Genomic DNA, 24,025 nt, shown 5'->3' with positions numbered 1-24,025 from the left:
GTGTTTAACCATCCATGTAATCTGAAATCCATGGTACTGATACTAAATGGATCTGAACAGATTTCCATTTAAGGCCAAAACCTGTGCCAAAACCTAAGTCTAAGTAAATGGTCTTAGTATGTGTGTAGAACAGGAGAATGATGTTACTGCTCAAAATAAGTAAAGTTTTGGCCTGATGAAATCAATAGGAATTTAACTGCTGATTTCAACGATGGCAGAATTTCAGCCCAAGAATTTTTATCTTCCAGCATGGTGGGCTGGAGATATGGTCCCATTGTAGATATATGCACAGTTGATCTGCAGTCCCAAACACATGACTCTTCCCAACTTTCTCATCCCACCGCAATTCTGCACAGCAGTGCTCAGAGAACAGAGCCAAGTTCTACCAGAAACTCAGATTGTGCAGGTTCTTCATGTTTTGTCTTCTGACCCAAAAGCATCCAAGGGACCCTCTGATGTTGCAGACAGCGTTTCAGGAAGAACACTGTTACTCAGGAGCTGATGAAATGAAAAGGCCTCTCCACCCTCCATTCCCTGCCCCCAGCCCCCCACCCCCCCAGCACTTCCTGCAATGCACCATACACTAAAGTCATATACCACTACAGGCTAGATCACAGCTCAGTGCATTCCACTGTACTTTGTCACGCTTCCCTGACCAATACTATGCCAAAAATTACTAGCTTTAACAGTTCTCTGGTGAATAAAAGAGCTTTTGCAACTCTGAAACAGAGCAGAGTTTTTAATTCATGTTAAGTCTGCTTTTCTGTTCTGAAGGAACATTTTTAATGCTGCCTGTAATTCCCCTTCTGTGCTTTTTTCTTACTTCTGTAGTGACTTTTGTGAAGATAAAGGGAAAATTTGAGCTGACTAGTTTTTAAAAGCTTAAAGAGACCTCTAAAATATGCCTGAAGGAAATAAAAATATGAATTAACAAAATACAAAGATGAAAAAGATCCACAACATGTTCATATAAATCTAAAATACATGGCAATAAGCCAACAGATTCACAAGACAGCTACCACAGAGAACGAAATCTGAAGTACAGCTGGGCTATCTAAACAAGCACAGAGCAACATTATCCAAGATCTACACATTTACTGTTTATTTGCTTAGTACCCAACTGAGCACAATCTCTTGTGGAATACTACAGACTACTCCTGCAAACGTCGCTTCTGCTCAGATACTCAAAGCACTATAGTTATAGACTATGCCCTAAGAAACTTACTTTTGTAACCTTTTATTCAAACCCCATGCCTACAATTACCAAAAGAACACGATTATGAGACAAACTGTAAAATTAATGTAAGTACTTAACAGTAAAGTGCTCGTTACATCAATGCTTGGCTCCCTGCACTGCAGAAAAATACCAGCATGTTGCATGTGCACCCAAAAAAGGGATCCCACTTCTCTACAAACCAGTTAGCTTTGTTCAGCACATCAAGAACTGTTGCTGGTTCCAGGCCATTTTTGGAACAGAGGGTTTCACTATCCAGCCCCATCTCCACACTGACCTGGAAATATGCCTGCCCCAATTGCTACTCACTTATGGAAACAGTAAAACTATTTTTACATGAAAAACGAATGCTTTATTTTCCCAAAAGCAAGAACAGCCATTGCGACAAGCACAGAAGCCAGGGGTTTAGAATAGAGGGTGTTACCCAGAAGTACAAAAAGCAATTAAGCTTTGTGAGCAGAGCGTGTGGGCAGGATGAGGGGTTAAGCATGACTTTAGGCAGCAAGCACACAAAAAAACACTGAAAAGAGGGAAGTGGGGAGGAGGAAAGCAAGGCAACTTGGAGCTTTTAAATTCAATAGGCTAGGAAGGTGGGGAAGATGCCTCTCCTCCTCTGCAGTGCCTGCCAGCTAGAGCAAGCAGCAGGCACTCACTCTGGGGAGCATTGCTGGGAACCCCACACTGCTTTCTCTGGTGTGCAGGGAGCAGTTCTGGCTCAGGCTGCTGATTCTTCCACACTGCAGAGCTGAAGAAAAGCACTTTCCTAACCCCCAAGCACAAGCCCTTGCTGAACACGTGCTGGCTTCAGTTGTGCAGGCAGCTTGGGGGCTGAGAGGCCAAAACAGCACTCAGTGTGCACAATTAGGATTTTCATCCTCAAAAACGACATCCAATTTTCAAGGCCGATACTTCATCAGCACTAATGTTCCTCCAGTTAAAACAACCAGTTTGCTACCAATGGCTGAACTCAGCACTACCAGCTTGGTGATGCAATTGCCCTCCTCCCCAATTAGATGCCAGACATCAATCATCCTTTCTACTCACGCACCCAGTTCCTGCTCTTTAGCAGGGGCTTCATCTTTGTTATACTTCCCATTTGCCCACATGACTGTCAGTTACCACTTTCCTATCAGAGTTTGAACCTCAGCTGTAATACCTCCTCTCCTCTACCCATTAGCTGCCACAACCTGAGAGTTAAAAAAAAACAGAAGAAGGTGTGGGGTGGGGAATGTAAGAATTAAAAATTAGTTCCACTGAGCCTCTTCCCAGACTGGGAAACCACAAAACTACTATGTGAACATGGCAAAACAAACTAGATCTGTGGTGTAGTGGCAGGGTTTCCCCCAAATTCATGGGCTCAAAAGTTTGTGTGCAAGAACAGTTGATGGTGCCCTGATAGCTTGACTCAGGGATTTGTCTAGTGCTGGGCAATGGTCCTATTTCAAGGTGATGGAAGAGAGGAAGAGAAGGAAGCTTTATGCATAGCTTAAGATAACTGGCCTCCCCTAGATGCTGTGCTAATGCTGCAGCTGCTGCTGTTTGGCCCATGCAATGCAGGGTGATGATCGAGTGCATACTCTAGGAGAAAGTGATGAGCTTGGGAGCACAAACCATCCTCCTTAAGACAGGAGGAAGAAAATGGCTCTTTGCAAAAAAAACGAGGAATCCTGTTACACACACAGCACTGCTATTTGCCCAGAATAGCATTCCTGGAGATGCTGAACACATAGCAGGACTTTCTGACCTTCCCAGGAATCTAGAAGGCAGCTCTGCCTCCAACACAAGAGCTCTGCCACAGACTGTGCTGCAGTTCAGACTCTCCTTTGCCTCGTGTGCAGAGGTCTTTTCAGGCTCAAGAGGCAACAGCTTCTCCATGGCAGCAAATCTGAGCACCCATTTCTGCATAAGCGTAGAGCAGGGCCTGCAACAGCAAGTTCTCAACCTCCACTAGTTTCCAATTCCTACGAATCACAAGGAAGTTCCTGAAAAAGTGGAACTGATTGGTTACAGAAGGTTTTACAGCAGTAAAGTAGTACTGAAAAATACTTTTTCCAGGTTACTTTCATGTGGCTAAAACCCCTGAAGGTTCACTTCTCAGTAAACAGAGAGATGGGGGTGGGGGAAGGCACAACAACACAAATGAAAATTCTTGTGGCTTGCTTTTGAACTTGCTGGCACTTCCCAGTGAAGTCCTGCTTTTGTAGTATGGGGAGGTGGCTTGCCACGTGCCCTGGTAGAGACTGATGACTTTTGCCTGTAAACTCCTAGGCTCTAGGTCTTTGATTTGCACTGCTGAGGACTGCACTAACATCTTCTTTCTACCATTTGCATGACTGCAACACCATGTTCACAGGTTCTTCATAAAACAACTTCAAGAAACCACTCAATGAACTTAGTGCTTGCATGAGAGAACATAATAAAAATATTTTCAGAATGGGAGGGATGGGCAAAGTGCAAGAAATTATCACAGGAAGGAGAAGTGAGTTTCCAGCATAGCAACTGCTGGAGCACTTGAAGGAAAAAGAGGAATTCCACCCTGCTCCAGCACACAGCCAGGTGGTCCCTACCATGCCTGGGCAGCACATATTACACAGGCAACTGGGGCATCATCTAAAAGCACAATCAGGAAACCATGCTGGACAATCAAAAAATACAGACTTCAGCAAGATGGAATTAATATCTCTGGAGAAAATTATTCAGCACTTATTCGGAGCCACAACAAAAATAGCCCAATATAGTGTATTTGTCTTGATTCAAAGATCTTTGTCATATGGCCACAACTTTTAATATTTTTAATTCAGACTGCCAGAGACTCTTTTTGGTTTTGTAAACCAAGATACCCTGCACATATTAGTATTTCCAAGATTCCAGTTACATTGACTAGATTTTATACATCTTTATCAGGCTGACACCTGGTAGGAAGGTAGAACGAACAGAGTGACCGTGGCAAAGCTGGGAAAAAAGCATGAATGGGACAGGTGGCTAGTTTAAGCACAGACTACAGAGTCCTCATACTGAATGGAAGCAAAGATGCAGAAATGAAAATATACGGGGTGTCCTACTGAAGTCACATTACAGTTGCATCTATAATTCTTTAGGATGTCACATCAAACCTAAAAAATAAGGTTAAAGTCTACAAAAGAGTTTTTTCTTAATAGTTTGCATTTATAAATAAAATGATCTTAAGGTATTCAGAAGGCATATGGGGAAAAGCACATAGGTGGTGTTGAGTATCAATCATTTCCACCAACAGAGCACAAAGCCCAATGCAACAGGGCAACAGGTAAAGGAAGGTATAGACCTTAGTAGACCTGAAGATAGTTAAGAGTTGATACAGTGGAAGAACAAAATGGACAGCGAGAAAATGAAGTTGCAGAGCAGCAACAATGATCTCTTGAGTCTGTGAGTTTGCTGACATTTTCTTCTGTTTTGAAATAACCCATATCCAACAGATTTATAAATGGTGGATAAAATCCAAACCTAACCATATAAAGACTTACACAGGTGTAATTTTACACTACTAGCTGTCCTACTGAAGTCAATCTCTTTGAAGGGCAAGAACTTAACTGTATTTTCTTTCTAGCATTTTATGCATGTGGGGAGTAACACACTGCATCTGCATGCTTCAGATGAAATGAGTAATTTACAAATCATGCATTAGAGTAATGAAGGGTATAGAATACAGCTGCAAAATGCCTGCTCATTCAAGCAATCTACATTTAAATCTCAACATTTTTCCATTTACATTCTGTTTGTATTTCTCTAAATGCATGGAAGACAGTATGTGCCAAAGTAAATTTCACACATGCACACATACACTGGTAACAATTAAAGACAAAGCTGCACAGAACAGTTATTTTCACAGGCTCTCCCTGCCATAGCTGTTACCTGATTCACAAAGTTATGGTACACAACATTCTTTGGCTTCAGCCTTCTGAAAATTAACTGACCTAGAAATAATTTTTTAACAAAGTATTTTCATATCCTCTCCTGTTCTCTTGATCCTTCACTTCCCTGGGGAAATATTTTTAATTGCCTGGATTCAGTTAAAATGAAGAGCACAAGTTTCTCATCAGGAAAAATTCGTCTCTTACACTGCAGGGAAGCAGGACACAGCTTTAAACATTAGAATCTTGTTTACTTAAACTGACAAAGAAACCAAATCCTACAGCTTAAGTTCTTTGCAAACAGGTGGTACCATGCAAACACTGCAGTCATCATAATACATATATGTACACATGCATCTCTTTCTATGTGTCAACTTGTATACAAGAAGTTTTTTGTGAACTGACAGTGACAGTCCAGATGGCAGGACAAGGTCATTAGAACAAAATCAGTTTTGCTGTGCTGCAGCCATAGCTGGGTGACCCCATCCAGATCAGAGCTGACAACCACCTCAGCAGAAGCCACGTGGTATCAGGGAAGACACATCTGCTGCCAAGTAACATTAAATTGAAAATATTCCAGCAGCAACAGTATTTTGGGTGACCAGCAGCAGATGTGTAAAGCAAGCAGACAGTGAGAGTTTGACTGGCTGACATTCACCAGTCTTCTACTTAAGCATCTTCTGAAGATGGGAAATCGGGATCCCTCTCAAGTCTGGACAATAGGAGCCTGCTGCTGCTATGGTACTGTAAGACCAAAGACCACAATGCCACAGCAACTTTAGACTCTATTTTGGTAATCAGAGGCTTTTTTAATTTTTTTTTCCCAAAAAGCTAGAGAATTATGAAAACCTAGAAACAAGGACCAGCATTTTCCACTCTAAGCCTCAGCTCCAAGCAACATAAAAATGCCAGATCTAAGCTACACTCAATTAGGTTATGAACATAAGCAGAAAGAGTGCAAAAAGTGGTATTTCACATGCTGTATACATGACATATAACAATACGGACCAAATTAACACAAACTTCTGTAGCTTTAAGGAAACAGATAGGGTGTCTGTCCCTCGATTTTCCTAGTGCAAACTGTATTTGTTCCTGCAGTACTTGATTGTAAACATCTCATCTAGAGTAGCTAAATCCGTATGAGGCAGCTTGCAATGCAGACAGAATTCTTTCATGTGAAATGAAGGAAAACCTAGGCCTGCCTACCTGTTTAAGAGACATTAAAAAAAAAAAAAAAAAGTGGGGAATTAATGGACATACCCATAAATGAGAACAGCAGCTGCCATCACCAAGAAAACTTGACTTGAAGGTCTCTTTCATGTCTCTCCTCTACTTTAGTCGGCATTGCATACATGCATTTGCAAGTCACAGAGACAGCTGGTACCCAAGGAACAAAGACTGTATGTACTGGAGCCTGATTTACAGTAGGTTGGGGGGACACAGAGACAACACACACGGGAATCAGACATCCTGTAGAACTCACCACCACCACAACCAGCTGTGGAGCAGGATTTGAATGTGGTACCCAAAGGAGCACCAACAACCTGTAGTCTGCTCGAGAGTGGCATGATCAACTGCACAACCAAGAAGTACTTCTGCTGTGTTTTTTAGCACATAACGATTCACCTTCAGAGCAACAGCGTTGTGATCTTCAGTCCCTACCTCCTAGGCATGACCATGCTGGTCACTGTTCCTCCTTCCAACAATGGTCTGGTAAAAATTCAGCCAGCACCCTGAATGCTTCCAGAAAACAAGACACACAGTTGTAATACTACCATGCTTTCAGAAAATACAGTCACAGGAACTTCATTCTTGGGCAAACATGACAGTATCTGGCAACTATATTTTATAAAGAAAATGGAAGAAAAAAGTAGAGTTTCCCTTCAGTTTATCAGATTATATTATGCAAGTGAATGCCTGGCTATAGCCTTGTAATTTAAATGCTCATATAACTGGTGACAGCATTAGTATTTCTATACAGGTTACAGATGGAATTCCCTTTTTTTTCCCTCCTGTTAACTTAGTTTCAGTTCTGCTGATCAACTGATTTCAAAACGTCTGCAAAATAATTTTTCCTGTGCATACAGCAAGGAAAAAAAGTGAGGAAAAATTACTTCTAAGTTACTCTATGTATATTTGGCAATTTTTCAGGAGAAAAGGATTTAAAACCAAAATAGAAAATCACTCCATACAACCGTGGCACATACCTGTATATCAGATGAGAAGTAGTCACGGACTTATTTGCATTCTACTGATACTCAATTAGCAGATTTAACATAAGCTTTCATTTAGTTTAGCAACTATCAGAAAAGTGTTCCTAGGTTGCTAAAGACTATAGCATGCAAAAGCCTTGCATTCAGTCCTCCTACTGAAATCTCTAAGTTTAAAAGTCATACCATTCTTCTGAGAAAGAAAAAAAAACCACAAGCACAACCAAAAAAACCACCCCAACCCATCCCCCATGCAGAGATACTATTTTTCAGTCTCAGCATAAAATCACATTGGTTCCTCTCAGATACAAGCCGCAAAAGTATGCAAAAGGAACAGTTACACCCTACTACTATTGTAATATCAATTTCCTGTTATAATAATGGCAGTCTTCACTTTTGGTCACATGGGCTTTTTTATTGAGAGACTGAAGGTAATTCTTATGCAGAATTTTTAATGACTGATGAAACTACTTCATTTTTTATTGAAAAGAATTATTCATAACTCAACTTTCTCCTGGCAATTAAATTTTAATAAATACAATTTAACTATCCTGCACCCTGTTACAACATATATATATATGTAAAATTTTAGACTATATTAACTCCCAAGCTTCTAGAATGATTCTGACACGAGGAACAGGGAAGCATTAGTGTAACTCAAGATTCACATTTATCTACAGTTCAAGTCTGACATCTGATTTCTGTTCTGTCATTTCAAACATAATCCTATTATGAAGATGAAATTTATTCTGTAGTTTGCCAAAGAGAGAAGGCTAACAAGAATAAAGGGCAGAATTTAAAACATACTGCAGTCTTGTTCAGTGCTATATTACTGCTCATTTGCCAAGAAGCCATGTCTTGTCATGTGAAGGAGCACACGCAATCACTTACTACTGCTAAAGAGTATTTCCACTACTGCGAAAATGCAAGGGAAAAGACAAAATTCTTTTTCTTCCTTCTGCAGGACAAGCATACTCTGAGCCATGCTCACACAGAACAAAGCCAAGAGCACCTTCCCAAATATATTATGGGAACTGCGTCATGGCACCGAGGATTTAAGTATATTGACTCAGACTATCATCAAGAAGTGACAACAACATCGGAAGACTGGAGACAAGAAACAGGATAGGAGAGAGAGGTGTCAATGGGTATCAGCTCAACAGCAATCCTTCCCTCTTGCTTTCAGCCCCTGGAAAGCTAAAAACCCTTTTTTTCCTGAAGCAGCTAAGAACTAAAATTACTTAGGGGGCTAACTTCAGGCGTACTGGTGGGAAAACACATTCCCATACATGCTTTGATGGAAGAACATTGGATGATGACACTGGAAACTTCTCAGAAATGAAAACAAAGTTGAAACCAAAAAGGGAGGTTAGGAAGAAGAGAAAAAAAAGCATAGGAAAAGGTCATGAAAGAAGCTCTCAACACACCCAGTAAAGAGAAGACAGATTGAACAATGTACCTTCAAAGGAGGGAAGCAAATGAACACACAAGAGACTGTTGACCTGAATTATCAAATCTACTTCAGTTGCTAAAATAAAATCCTTCTGCATCCAGCAGCAAGTGCCCTCATTTGAAGGCCTCTTTTTTCTCCTTGTAACCCAAGAATACTTACAATCCTCCTGACCTGCAACATAGCTTGTAATGACTCTTGCCACCTTTAACATATGACCCACAGAATAACCTAGGCAATCTTGTAACAGCTCATTCTTCAGTCATTTTTCATTAACAAAACAATGTGAAACCAAAACACCCAGAAGATAATGAAGATGCTCATCCTGGAGGTTTTGGTAAATAGCCCAGCAAGCTCAACTCTTAACACAGATGAAGCCTACCCAAGTAAAGACAAAATTTTGTTATGGGACAGGCCAATGTTATGAAATTAATTCCCCCATCTGCCCAGGACTATTATAAAATTTACTGCCCTTCACCTTGAAGGTAAGCTGTTTTTTTAAACTTGTCCTCTTACCAAATACATCACAACAGATACTTTACTACAGGCAAAACTCCAGCCACACACTGTTACAAAAACAAAACTTCGCATTGTATCTGCTTCCTCATCACTCCAACAATACGGTGAGAAGCCATACTGCTCAGCAACACACTGCTAGATGGCACATGGATTATACGTGAACAAGCATGACCTAAAACCCTATATAAAAACCCCAGAACACTAGTTCTACACGCAAAACACAAAAAAGACTTTCTGCCCAAGCTCTATTTGGCATAGCATTATTTCCTGCACTTAAAGAAGTGCAAGTATTCGTTCAAATTGAGATAAATAGTGTATTCCCCAATCTCAAAGTTTCCCAAAATCAAGCAGCATTCCTAAATCAGGGTAAATCTTTGCCAAATGGGTTAAATACAAAAGATGTAATCCATGATGATCAAAAGAATCCTGGAATGCAAGAAGGAGGATTTTTTTAAAAAAAAAAAAAAACAACCCACCCCATTACAAACTGAATTCCATTAACTCAGTGCAATACAGATGACAAGATAGTCAGCTTGATATTGTTAGACACATTACAGTCTACACAAACACCATGCCACCTCCTTGAAAGACACTACAGTTTGTGTCCAAAGGACAGATCTTCCCCTTTGGAATGTTCTGATATTGGCACAGGTGGGGTGTACATGTTTTATTACAAAGATATCTATAAAAGCCTCTGGACAAAACAAAGCATAAGAACTTGCCTGCTTCACATATTCACAGTTGTATGGTGTATAGTACATGATGCATGTTACTGGGGTACACAGCCTGTAAAAAATCCTAAAACATCTTTTTTTTTCCTTAAAAATAGCTGCTCAAACAAACCATGCCTAGAAATCTTCACCCAGAAAAGGAATCCTTGCTCAAAGAAAAGAAGTTTGCTTGGGGGAGGGGAATGACAAATGTGTAATGTTCCACAGTTCATCTAGAACTGCTGCAGCCCACTCTAAATTACAATGTCAGTGGCTGTTTATGCTCTAAGGAAGTACAGTAAGTACAGTACAGCCCATTCAGGTTGCTGGAATGTCACTGATCATATGCTCAATTGCATCTATTCATTAGAAAAATTCAATCCACAACAGCAGCTGCATTTACCACCACACCCCAAACGCCATCCAGTTGCCCCAGGTGATTCCAGTGGTTTACCAGCCTGCAGGACAGACGCTCCACAATCTTGTCCCTCTGCAGTGACTACAAGTTACACTTCCGAGCCCAATGAGTTTTATTTACTAAGGAACAGTATATCAGCAGTGCTTTTGGCTTCAAGATCTTGCAACAAAAAAGACCTGGTCTTTGCAGTCATGTTCTATAAGTTTCAAAACAATTTATGCTGCACTAATTATTTTTGATTGAACTTGCTAAATAATAATTACCGTTTAAAAGATTGACTTAAGCAAACAACAGACAAGTTACTCCATTTGTTTGAGAAGAACTATGACTAATGATGTGTAAAAACCCAGAATGTGTAATCCTGGCTTCTTTCAGGTCAACAGCAAAGACCCCATGAAGTTTTGGGGGCCAGATTTCATTATAAAATCCTAAACTATACAATGGTTGAAAATAAATCTTTGTGAAAGAACACAGGTCATTTAAAAGGACACTGACAACTTCCTATATCAATTGAAAAAAACCAAAATTATTTTCATATGTAACACCTATGATGACTGTAACTGAAAGACACAAGAATTTTGTGTTTACTTCGTGAATTACACTGCATTTTATATACTTGTTAAGTTTACCAACCAGCTTATAACCACTTTCCTGCCTGTGTGGGTCTTTCAAAGAGCAAGAATAAAGTAATAAAATGCTATGTTCTCTTTTTATTTAATTAAACTCATTTCAATTTCATCTTAAAATTTAGAGTCACTTAGGCAGAACAGCGAGCTACAAACCCTACCTTTATGTTACCTAACAGACCACATCACCACATCTCTTGTAGTATGTAAAATGGCTGTTAAAATCTAACCATGCTACAGATATGCTTAGATGAGTGGAGCTAGTAAGAGTAATAAATAGAATATCCTGTCCCCAGACTCTAAAATGGATACTTCTTCCTTCTTAACTGTCACTGCACCCCCTCATCCTTCCAAAAATCCTTACTGTGGCTCAATAAGCAGACTGAAGAATAATCCCAATCTTTGCGTGGTGTCCACCAGAACAGATTACCCACAAGGCTAGGATTACTTTCCAGTGTTCCATCTAGAATACCAAAAAGCATCAGCCCAAACCCAATTTGAAAATGGAGTTCACATAAGACCAAACTGAATAATGTTATAGCCACCTATTCATTCTTCACAACTTCCTAAATGCCCATAATTAGAGCTGCACCATGAAGCAGCATCAGGAGGTATAAGGTCTCGTACTCTGCAGACTTGCTGTAAAGGAAGGCTCAATTAAGACTATTAGCTATTCATGGACTGAAATCCTTAACTTCTGAACATTTGCTCCTGGCACCTGAAATGGCACGAGGGCTTCAATGCACGTTTACCAACCTCACACTAGCATTGGGTCCAAAGGTAAATAAAACCATCCCCAAAGAAACTGAACCTGATTTAACTTCTCTGTTAAATCAGAGATCTGTTAGCTGCCTACAGGACTACAGACCTCCATGTGGTCAGCATTTAAAGGCTTTGATTCACAAGCAGGGACAGGGTAGCTTGGGATGACTGATTTACTACACATCATGCTCCGAAACAGTTCAGTATCTGATTCAAAACTGCCCAGGCATGAGGAGGAAAGGAAGAATCTAGATGCAGTAATCAAGTCTGTCACCCTACACCATGCCATGCCCAGGGCCAGATACCATTCACACCATCTCAAGAAGCTCCATTCATTCACAGCCCTTCACGACAGCCAACTTTCATATGGCCTGGATCCACATCAGGAAACCCAGCATTTTTAGCCATGAGACTCCAGTTTTGGAACCCCTATCTGCATTCTTGCCAAATGTGATCCTGCTTAAACTTAGGTTTGAACGCCAAACGCACCTAAGGGATATGCCCAATAATGCTGTCTCCAGGCAACAAGTCACAGCTAGGGAGAAATGCTAAATGTGAGGATGGAAGAATCATGGCTGATGAGGGGTTGGGAAAACAAACCGCACAAAAAAAAAAAACAAACCACAACCAAAAAAAAACCAACAAAAAACATGCTTCCAAATTGAAGGACATTGCAAAAATCTCCACATCAGAGTCAGAACTGGGCTCATTCTCAGTGCTCTGTAAGAAGCAATATCCTTGTATGAACATTGAAGTCAAAATAGATAAAGATACTAAAAACTTTACATATATAGTACATTACACTGCCTTTAATACCAAGACATTTTAACAGGTGCTCAGGTATTTCTGTTTTATACATTGGCTTAACATTTCTGCGCTGTAGTGTGCTCAGAGTACTTTCCAAGATTTCAGTCCAACAAGCCTGTTCTGTGTGTGAATGATGTGTCCGTTTAACCTACCAAATGCACGTTTCCAATCCAGAATCCAGCTGTGCTCATTTAACCTTGGCTCATACGCACAAGGAGTGTTCTCATCCTAAACAACTAGGGAAATTTAGAGGGTAGAGTTCTAAAAAACACTGTGTTTTCATGGCATGCTTAAGATCAGAGAAAATTCTTGGTTCCTCCAGATTAATTCAGTATAACATCTTGCTTCACTGGACTAGGAAGTGTTTAGTTGTACTGCAGCACTTCCCATTGAATCTGCAATCTACTCTAGCTCTGATTATCTCACATAGCATAAACTCTTCGGAATAGAAACAGCACTAATTAATATCTATGTAGTTCCAGAGAAATGCAGACTGTTTACAATAATGCCTGAGTTAGTTTTGTAATACAGGTTCAGAATATGGTCTAGGAGAGTCAAGAGACTCACACTCTGCCATGACTGAACAGAGTTTAAGTTTGAAATCAAGGAAATGCTCCTGAAAGCACTTCAGTTTTAAATCTCTCCGATTTGTATCAAGGATTATAAATGGAAATGTTTCAGGATGTCAACAACTGTCATTCAATCACACAGGAAAAAAGCTGAGTCTGCAACAATCAGAATATGAACCCAAATCAGCACTTCATCTCTAAAAAGCAAGATTTTGAACTATTCCTGGACAGAGGTGAAAGTCAATACCAACACCAGAAGCACATGCAAGATGAATGCAGCTCAACACAAAAAGACCATGTTCTGCACCAGGTGAATGGTCTTTGAATTAAGAATAGGTTCTAGCATCAATCTCAGAATGACAAAAGCAAGCATCTGTATGCAGAGACCTTTATCTGAGACAGGGCTACCACCTCCTGATAGAAGCAGAGAAGGTAAGGAAAAAAAGGCGGGCACCCAATCGCTGCTGCCTGCTGAACATCTAATCAGTTCTACCTGCTTATGACAAACAGCAAGTGAGCTTCTTCAAATACCATGTACTGTCTCTGTCATTTCTTCTAGTTGCTTCTGACAGTGAACTGAGTTTATATGTGCTAGACAACATTCCACCCTATTACTCATACCCAAGGTTTATTCAAGTATTGAGGGGGAAAAAAAAAAGAAGAAAATAAAAATAAAAAAGACAAACTACCCTGTTCAGCCTTATTTATCAACTGGAGAAATCGTAAAAGAATTCTAGAGGTCACTGTGACTGTCTTTAACATGCATTAATCCCATACTAGGCACATCTCTCAACAGTAAGTCCACCTACTCTGCTAGTCATACATCAACAAGACTGCCAGTTGACAAAATGCATGGATTCTTCTGGCAAGCTTGGTAACTTCCATCAAAATCCTTTCTTCAGTCCTGAGTATAAACTTCTTTTGAAGGCAGTGACAATACCCCCTCCAAACTCATACATACCTGATCACAACCTGCATTCACCAGTTCCTGGAGCATCTGCCTATTTACTTCAACAGCTGCTGTAGTGCTCGACTCGTTAGCAAAAGGCAGCAAAGAGTATCTAATTTCTCGCAGAGCTTTCTGATATGGTCCAAATTTGGGTGTTTGTCTCATCTGCTGCTGCCTTGCAGCATCCTTCCCTATTAAAATCTTAGGGTCCAGAGAAGTTTCACTGCCTGGTCCAACAGGTAGTCCTTGACCTGAAGACTTGGATGGCTGCTTTAATCCTTCTCGAATCTCTTGTAACCTTTGTCTGCTGTTTCCAGAATATGTTGTAGCAGGAAAAGTCTTTGGCCTCATTGTTAATCCAGTTTTCTCTGAGCATAAATACAGCTTTACTTTTTTTTTTTTTTTTTTTTAGATTATTTCAAAAAAAGTGTCACTTGATGGTATCAATTTATTGTAAACATAATCCTTTGAAAAGAAAAAGAAAAGGCAAAATTCTCAAGAAATTTCTGCCAACATTTTACTTCAGCTCACGATCTTCACGTTTCCTACAGAAACTGAAAATCCTTGGAATCATCATTTTGCAGATTGACAGTGTCTGAAACAAAAGAAAACAGAAAGTACATGCAATTAAGTTGATATTGTAAATGCCTCTGAAGAGACAGCATGACAATCAAGTGAAGCAGTTTAACCTATTAAGCTGTCACAGTTGGATTCCCTTTAATGATTTTCACTTTATCTGTTTTCAAGAACAGGATTCCAAAAGGCTTTCTCAACACATTCCACAAATAATTTTCTATAAAGTTTCATTTTCAAAATAAATGAAAATAAAACACTTTAAAAGTGCAACATTTAAGAATTTTACAGTACCTAACTGCGGCAAGTTTCCCAACCAGCTGCATAATCAAATCCTGGACAAGCCTATCCTATTTCATAATTAGGGAACATATGCTCATGAAATGTTTTTCCCCCACTTAAGATTTTATTTGTTTTACACTAGCTGAGCTCAGTTTCAGAAGTTTATGAAAAAGATTTATAATGGAAATATTGATGACTCTAACCATAGCAACTTCTAGTATTTCAATAACAAAGTGAATAACAGAAAGACAAGATATCTTGCCTTTTCCACATGAATACCTTAGCAAAGCCAGAAGGTAAGAATTTTCCCCAGAACTGGAAGGAGGAGGAAAAAAGAAAAGAGGGGTGTGTATATGATATTTCATTAGCTGTGCCTTATAGGGAAGAAAGAGAAAAGACGGGTAGATGGAGCTACTCGGTGACAGCAGAAGAGGCAGAACCAGCTCAGTTAGCATCCCAACACAAAAAAAAGACTTTGAGACAGTTTTATGCACCTCTCCTGACATGCATCAGAGAACAACTATGCAACATAGCTGAACTACTGTGCAACTTACCATCTCCGTGCAGCATGAAGTTGTTACCTAAACTAAGTCTTCGTGGTTTCACCATAACAAAAACATTAAATAATGGTACATTTGAAACAGAATTAAAAAGACAGCTTAAGCAGAAATGTCATCTCACTATTGATGCTGCTTACGCAAGTTTCTGCTGTTGCTATTACCATTTGCAAAGTGACTCCTGAATGGTGCTCAAGCCCCTTTGGTGGGAAGATCAAAATTTTGTTCAGTTGTTTTCAAATCACAAATACAGAAGATGGTAACACATTGTTATGTTCCTCTCAGTTACTTAGAAGTCAACTGGATGTTTGTGATTTTTTTTTGTTTAAAAAGGTTCTTCACTTCCGATCATAGCACATTTATCATTGTAAAGAGTCTCTCCAGAAAGCATTGTTCTTTATTTTCACATGCTCATACTAAAACTCAACTCCTTGAGATGACTCTTCCTACAATAGGTATAGCATTTCCCAACAAAACAACCATTTCCATACATTTGGCATCATTTCTCACTGGCAGGGAAACAGCTTACCGGTGCAAAGGCCAAGAGAACCTGGACACATTCACCTCCAAAGCCCATCATCACTTCCTACAGAGTCCAGTTCAAGCTTTCCTCTACAACCAAGGGCTGAAATGCAACAGTGAAGTGAGACCCGGAACTCTTTTACGATGGTTCACCAGTTCAAAATGCAGAAGCACAGACTAATCACTGAAGATCAATCTATGTCAACCTCTTTTGACAAGATTTAAATGCTCAGTTAACTAAAAGACACCCATAAGGTATTCAAAGTCTTGATCTCCTCCACTCAGTACTCTCTAAGGATATCCTGCAACCCTAACGCATAGAGGGCTAAGAGCGACACAAATGCCTGCACATTGGACAGGGTTTGTCACTTGTTTTAAGTGAAGTGCTAAAGCTGTTCATTTAGATTTTGGTATTTCCACAAACAACAAATCAGCTATTAAGTCAGTAACAGATCAAGTTTTGACTGTTCTCAATGAAGACAAAAGCAACTGAAGGATCCCAAGAATAGGATTTTTTCTACTTAAAACACAGCAAAAGATAAAACATAACTGTTTAAAAACAACAACAACAAAAAAGTATTGCAGCCTTTTTAGGATTACATCGTAACTAGCTAATGCTTAAAAGATACAGAGCAATTAATTGGTCTGTAACTGTCTTTCTTTTCCTGACAGCAGCAGGCACCATATGGCTGGGTTTAGGAATCTGAGTTGTTCTTCCTTTTCAGTCACCGTGCCAATCTTAAGGCCTGGGATGCACTGGGAAAGTTTGCACCACCCCCACCTTTTTGTAGCAAAGGACTGCTTTCCCACTTACACACATGCTTCACATAAAGAACTTTTGTGACCTTTAGCCTAAGCTCGAGTCTAATAATGCTAGGTCAAGCCAGCTGGCAACTTCCTCGGCTTACAATACTGCTAAACCAGAAAGAAACGCTGATCATATAAATGAGAACAGCAACAACAGTAAGTACTGGAGCTAACTGCAAGTGTGTTTTCATATTTTGCAGAACGGGTTTTTTTTAACTAAATATTTAAGATAAGCCAAGAAATTGGAACACTAAATATTACAGATTATTTACAAAGAAAGAGAAGTTACCTGCTTTTTTAAATCTTCTTGTGATTTGCATTTTTAGCAAAAAATAAAAGGGTTGTATGCTTTAAAAGATATGTAGTGTGCCTAATTCTGTCTAAGTGTTTCTGACTGTACATCTGGATTTGGGTAACTCCACATCCTGATCTGTACCTTGCCTACAGCATGAATGTATCAATAGCCTTCCTGCCATCACAAAATTATTTCAGAATTGTTTTTGAGCTTCAAGCCATTCTGACTAAACAATCCGGAGATTTTTTTCCAAAAAGTTGTATGTTCTGCACTAGTTTGAAGCTTGTCTATTATCCTGAAGATAGAGTATTTCAAATAAGCGCAGCATTACTTCAATTGCATTGAGCTCGAACAATTTTTTAATAACTGGTTATTTTTCTTCATTTGAGAAATACAAATAGCTGCTCTGGCAGCAACAAGCCAACCACACCGATATTATATGCTGATTGATGTCTGTTATCCCAGCAGCACTAGCTATCCACTCTCCTGTTTCTTCATTCACCATCAGGCTGCATGTGCGAGGAGCAATGTGGAGATAGGACACAGGCAAGAAACCGAAGCCCAGCTGTGTTTCAAGAGCTGAAAGTCCCAAACCCCAACCAAGCTGGCGAGCTGTTTACCTAGTCTATAATCGTGCAGACACTGTAGTGAGCTAACTAGCGATCACTGCAGAAGGAAAAAATAAAGTTTTGTGAAACTGCTACAACTGCCTTCCCTCTCCCAATTTACAGGTATTGCTTTGGCTCTTTTGGATCACAGATTCACAGAAGCAGGGACTGTCTACTTGGTACTGGAGGTCTAAAACTGTTGGGGGTGGCAGTGTTCCAAGAATTTCATTATTACACCAGTGGTGCTCCCCTTTATAAGTGGGCACACAGTGAAAGTGAAAAGAACTGAAGCGAGGATTTCCCCAAAATCATTTCTCCTCTCCTTCCTCCTGCTAAGAAAACTGTCCCACAGTAACCGTGCCCCTGTCCCACTATCAACCATAAGCACTGGCCCAATCCAGCGCTGTGGGAAACAGCTCACCTTCCCCATCCACAGCAGACCAGCAGTAATTGACCGCAGAGCCCGGACACTCCAAATAAGCTATTTTGCGTCATTTGCACGAGTGCCTTTGCCGGGGAAGGCGATATTTCAACACGAGCAGCACTCACGAGGCAGGAGAGAGGGTGGCGAAGTGCTGAATTTTGGCAGCGACCTTCAACTGACTGGGAACAGCAGGGCCTCCGCCGCAGCCCGACCGGACCTGGCGGGCTCTGTCGGGCCCCGCTCGGCTCCCCCTGGCCCCCGCCTCCACAGACGCCCCCGGCGCGGACCGGGCCAGGCTCCCGGCCTCCGACCGACCCCCGCCACCGGCCGGCTGCGCCGCCGAGGAACGCGGGAGCCCAAAGCCCTTCTCCCCCATCCCCAAACCTTTCGCAGGCAGAAAGCTCCAAAAATAAACTCCGGCCATTTACCAGCAGCTCCGGCCTGCTGGGGCACCCCAGGGCGCGGGGGGAGCCGGGCTGTCCCGCCGGGGGCTGAGGCCTCCGGCAGGCGGGGAGCTCGCCGCCCGCCAGGGCTGGGCTGTCACACGGGTGTCCGAAAAATGTCGGAGGGTGCGGGCAGGGCGCCGAAGCTGCCCCCAGGAGAGACAGAGACACTCGGGACACTCCCTGCCGCTTCAAGGACCGACCCGCCTTCGCGCCCCGCGTCTCCACACGACTTTCCCCTCGGTGCACGGCAGTTGGGGGCGGGGAGCGGAGCGCTCACACCCGGGGCTGAGGGGAAACCGCGGCGCCGCGCCCCCCCTCCCCTTCGCTCACCTCCTCGGGGCACCCAGCGCCACCGCTCGCCAACGGGGAGGGCCGTCAGGGAACGGCTCAACGGCGGCGGCGACCCCGACGGCGCGGGCCGGTCTCCATCTTCCCCCTTGGCCGTCCCGGGCGCCGAGTGCGGGGCGCAGTCGGGACATTCGCTACATTGTTGGCATTCCATTCGCGTCACGTGACCCGCGGCGCCCGCGTCATTCCACTGCCCCCCCCACCCCGCCCCTCCCGGCGCATACCAGCGGGGGGAGGGGCCTCCAGCGCGGCCGGGCGGGAAGGGCCATTAGGGGCTGTCGCACCCCCGGGGGACCGGAGGGGGAGACCGCCACCGTGGGGGCCAGCCCTCCGCCCTCCGGTCCCCTCGGTGTGCGCTTCCCGAGGTTTACAGGCAGCTTGTAACACCCTTTCCCCTCACAAAACCCGCCCCGCCTCACAGCAGCCCCCCGCGGGGTTTTGGGGAGGGGGTGGCTGAGGTGAGGAGTGGAACGGTGTTGCCGCCGCTTGTGGACGTGAAAAGGGCCGAGGGAGGCGGCTTGGAGGTGCCTGTCCACTTGCCGGACACCCCAAAGTCATCTTAACTGAGAGTTTTGTGGTGATAACCTTTTACTACCATTTTTCCTTCCATGCTCAAGTAGCCATTTGAACACACAAAGTGGCAGGAATATCAATGCCTATTTGGCCTTTTCTTTTGGTTTCTGGTTTGCCTTTTTTCTTTTTTTTAAGGGGTGTTACTTGCTTTCCCGCGTTTTCATCGCAGTAAGGAGACAAGGGAGCTTTGAGGTGCTGGAGGAGGGCAGCCAGAGAATTTACATCTGCAGCAAAAATGCACACCCAAGCTGCAAAGGATTTTTGGATGCAAGGCTTGTGTTTGACCTTGTTATGGATGGAGCTGCCTGGATATAATCCTGTTTTTCATGAAAGCAGGAATATTTTGATTTTTGGTATCTCTGTGGTCTTTAATAAAGACAATTATGAATGAGAAATAATCCCCATGCACCCAAATACAGCAATGTTTGCATCTGAGTGGCTGGCTCCGACCCCTCAGCATAACAGATACACTCACTAGACATAACCAGGGAGTACTAATATAGAGTAAGAACAATAGGAAAGTAAGCTTTCCTATATATATATATGCATGTGTCTTTAGATCATTACCATGGAAGAAGCCTGCAGTTCTGAAACAATACTTCAAAATTCTTGAAATCCTGTTGCAAAGCTGAGAGGTGCTCATTGTAGAGGTGCTCTGTTTGGCAGGGAAAATGTCAGTCTTGCAAACGCTTAAGACACACGCTTAATCTTTAATCATGCAACTAGTTCCAGTGTCTTCAACAGGACTGAAAGCACATATAAAGAGAAGTCTGTGCATTACTGTCTTTCCAGGATGGGAGCTATATTTACAGCCTTTTCCAAGCCAGGGGGACTATTTTTGTAAGTAGTATTATTCATGGGCCATCCTATCTAAGGATATTTTTCCAAGCTTGTTTATCATAATCCTTTTTTTTTTTTTTAATGCCTTCCATGCAAACTGTCAATAGTGCTTATAAATTACGCTGGTTTGGGAGGAGAAGTGCCTGCCAATAGAGTACTGTATTTCATGAAATAAATGCAGCCTGGTGCACAGAAACTGTTTAGCATCCCATCTAAGGGCAGCTAGTTACTGTATATAAATTACTGTCAGAATTTCAATAGTGTCTTTGACTGGAATATATTGCGGGGGGGGGGAAGGGGGGCGGGTGGCAGTGGGGAAGGAGAAAACCTCTGACTGGCGAACTAAAGAAATCCATTAGGTTCAGAGCAGATTCCAACATCGGCGGAGTATTGCAGGGTAATGTGGTTCATTTTGCAATCCTCAAATACCTGCAAAACTGAAGTAAATTTTCAATGATATGACAGATGCAGTATGGCTTCATTTTCTGAATTACTGCTGTGCTTAACCGATGAAGCATAGCAACATGATTGCCCAAACCAGAGATTGCTTAATGGCCTGAGACCTTTTCCCAACAAAGTTCAGGCTGGTTTAAAGGAACAGCATCAAGATAAAAACGGCTTACTCTGTGCTAATGTGCTCTTTCGTAAGATTTGGTTGTCCTCTACATTCTTAAATCTAGGTAAAACAGATCTTTTCATTGATTTTTCTCCTTTGGAACTGTTTGTTTTCCTTTTGCATTCCAATCCATCTGGGAATGAGACTGAGCTGCCCTATTTCACCTCCAGGTTCCAGCCAGCTGCACTTTCTGCATTTCATGCATTTGCACAGAGTTGCTGGGTTTGAATTCCCAACAGCAGAGCAGCAGGTACAGTGAGGTGGGTTGCATCCGCTCTCTGGAAAGTACCTGTATTTAGCTGCTCCGCCACAGATGAGGAGACTCCATAGACTATTTCTGCTTTTAGCCTTTAGAAACCCAAACTATTAGAAATCACGTTCCTCAGAAATACTGAGGAAATTGAAATCAATTGGGTTGTAGCATGATACAACAACTTGTTTAAAACATGATTTCATCTCTGCAAATTTTTTGGAGATTCCTGCGTATCAGTCAAGTCTTTCCTCCCAACTATCTTCTCCACAGTAAGGTATCTCCAGAAGGAAAGATGCTACATAAAAAGAACAATACAATTTGCCTGTACAAGCAAATCCATTCACAGACTAGACCATGAGATAATAATCTCCCATGAGTAAGGGTCGGTGTGTTTATTCATGGCTCCACTTCAGTGAGTGACTCTGCTGGACCTATGGTGATTGCAGCGCTCACCTCCTGACTTGTCTGAGCAGCTGTCTGCCCCGCTGTGTGGGTACGGTGGGAGGGACAACAGCTCCACCATTTCACATTCTTTCTCCTTCCACCCACCTGAGACAGCGAGGGAAGCAGGAGCTCTGTGCAGCTCCATCCCCTCGCATCCAATGTTGTGAGTTGCCTCATCCCCTCCCCATATTCTTGTTTCACTGTTTGCTGGGCCACAGTGTGGCTCTTTCTAAACTATTGTATTTGGAACCAATTACCAAATCATGCTGCTAAAAATACTCCTAGCAACCAAATAATTGTGGTGTGGGTGGATTAACTTTTTCTTTACACAGTGCTGGTAGCCAATAAAAGCTTGAACCCATTCAGAAAACTTGAAAAGTAAAGTAGAGTATCATCAGCAATGTCAAGTTCTCTGCTAGTCTTTTTTCAAAAAGAGGAACACAAACACACGTGAAATGACTGTGAAAACATGAACGTACGTGTGTATGAGCATACAGACACAATCTGCTGACAGTGACATCCTTCACTAGGACAACATGTCTAGAACAAACCACTGTGACACAAAATGAGTGATCTGCAAGGAAAAAAGACTTAGGTAAACATCACTGAGAGATGTTCTTGTTTTAATATATTGATTTTCTTTGCAGAATGATATTGGGGAATCATTTTTCTGAACTCACCAGTGCAAAAAGAGAAGCAGGAGTTCTGAGTCCTCCAGCACAGTATAGACAACACAACCTGTAAGTAACTATAATGTCTATGTTTAACTGTGATGCAAAATTACATTTGTGGCAGTCAAAGTTAGGCTCATTACTTCAATAGTTGTGTGGGTGAAAAAATAAACTCAACCAAAATCTAACTATGGTTTAGGTCTGCTTTTTTTTTGTCAGGACTATGTCTATGAGATCTATCACAGTGTTCTTTTGAGGCGGTGAAGGTGTAGCGAACATAAGAGCTGGTACTTCAGAAATACATTTGATTTCAGCGTGAAGTAGGTGAAACAGAACAAATATGATTGGGAAACTGCCTTAGCTTTGCAGAGGAAACATGAACCCAGGCTCTCGTTAACTGAGTAAGGCATTCTGGATGCTCAGACTGCTTTTACAGCCCTCACACAGAAGGTTCAAAACTCTGAATTTCACAAGGACCCATGTTCCTATGTACTCTGTCCCCAGCCCCACACTCGTATCAATCATTGACTGGAGCTGGAGCACAGGCAGCGCCCCGAGAGGACTGCAGGAATGTCAGGACTTTGTGCGGAACTTCACCAGTGCAAGCCAGTTGTGCTCTCCGTTTGGGAATGAATTGGCCAAATTTTCAAGCCCCTGCAATCAGCTTGATGGCATCACTTTTTTCAGATGCAATGCAGATGGCTTTTGTACATCACAGCCAACTGATTCCAAAATGTTAGGAAAAGTTTTTATTCATTTGTAGGCAGTGCCTTTCTGATCCTGGAGAAAATGAGAAGAGAGTAATGCAGGACATGGAGCCCTGGCATCTGGTGAGGGCATCCAGCAACCATCAATCTGGCCTATAATTACGTTTTTATCAAAAGCCTGGCACGATACCTGTTAGCATCTCCCAGCACGACAACATCCCCACCACAGCTCTGCCCTTCCTGCCACAGACGCCTTGAATGATTCACCCTCTAGACAGAAAGAAAAGGTGTGGGAGGAACATGCGCACATTCAAAGCCCTTGGCTTGGTGCAGAAGATGAGGGACTATGGAACTGGCAAGGATAAGGGTAGCTTGCCAAAATGCCTGTGTGGGAAAAAATATAATTGAGGGAGCTGTGAAGAACCCCTACCCTGAGGGAACAAATGAGGCACTTGTTTCTTCTCCAGTACTCTGGAAAAGAAAATAATAAGGCATTTGCAGAGCCACTGTTATGGAGGTGAGGTTTTGGGACTAAGAAGCTCCTAGAGGAATACAGTGTGGGAAAGGAGCACCAAGGCACATGGGGAGGAATGAGCCAGGTGTATGGCCTATGGAGACTAAAAACTGCCCTCTGCCTCCACCCCGTCAACACCTACACACACAAGTGCAAGGGTATTTTGCAACCTTAAGAGACCATCCAAGGCTTCAGAACAGTGACACTCCACTAAATTGTTTCATGTTGATTTGGGGGAGGGAGTGGTAGCCAGGTCTGTTGAGACAAGGATAGCATAGATCAGCTTTTCTTTGTTCCCTATCCCACTTTGAGACTGTCAGCAAAGCATTTCACTTCTCCACCAGAGCTTCCCTGTCTGTAAAGAAGGAGGAACAATTCACACATCTTGGAAACTAGGAAATCTC

At 42.2% G+C, this 24,025-nt stretch overlaps 1 protein-coding gene across 1 annotated transcript in view; it reads right to left on the bottom strand.

Moving 5' to 3' along the window:
* LATS2 (large tumor suppressor kinase 2) overlaps nucleotides 1-19,166 on the bottom strand; it is a 49,271-nt gene extending 30,105 nt beyond the window's left edge. Inside the window, exons 1-2 of the mRNA XM_040583502.1 lie at nucleotides 18,986-19,166; nucleotides 14,154-14,736 (exon numbers count right to left, since the gene is read on the bottom strand). Coding sequence (XP_040439436.1) covers nucleotides 14,154-14,492 — 339 coding nt within the window. The 5' untranslated portion in view covers nucleotides 14,493-14,736; nucleotides 18,986-19,166. The remainder of the gene's footprint in view (nucleotides 1-14,153; nucleotides 14,737-18,985) is intronic.
* Between the last annotated feature and the right edge of the window lie 4,859 nt (nucleotides 19,167-24,025).

This window comes from Falco naumanni, chromosome 2, assembly GCF_017639655.2.
Source record: "Falco naumanni isolate bFalNau1 chromosome 2, bFalNau1.pat, whole genome shotgun sequence".
In the NCBI taxonomy this organism is placed as follows: Eukaryota; Metazoa; Chordata; class Aves; order Falconiformes; family Falconidae; genus Falco; species Falco naumanni.
Note: the sequence above shows the minus strand (reverse complement) of the source record. Positions and strands in the feature narration are given on the sequence as shown.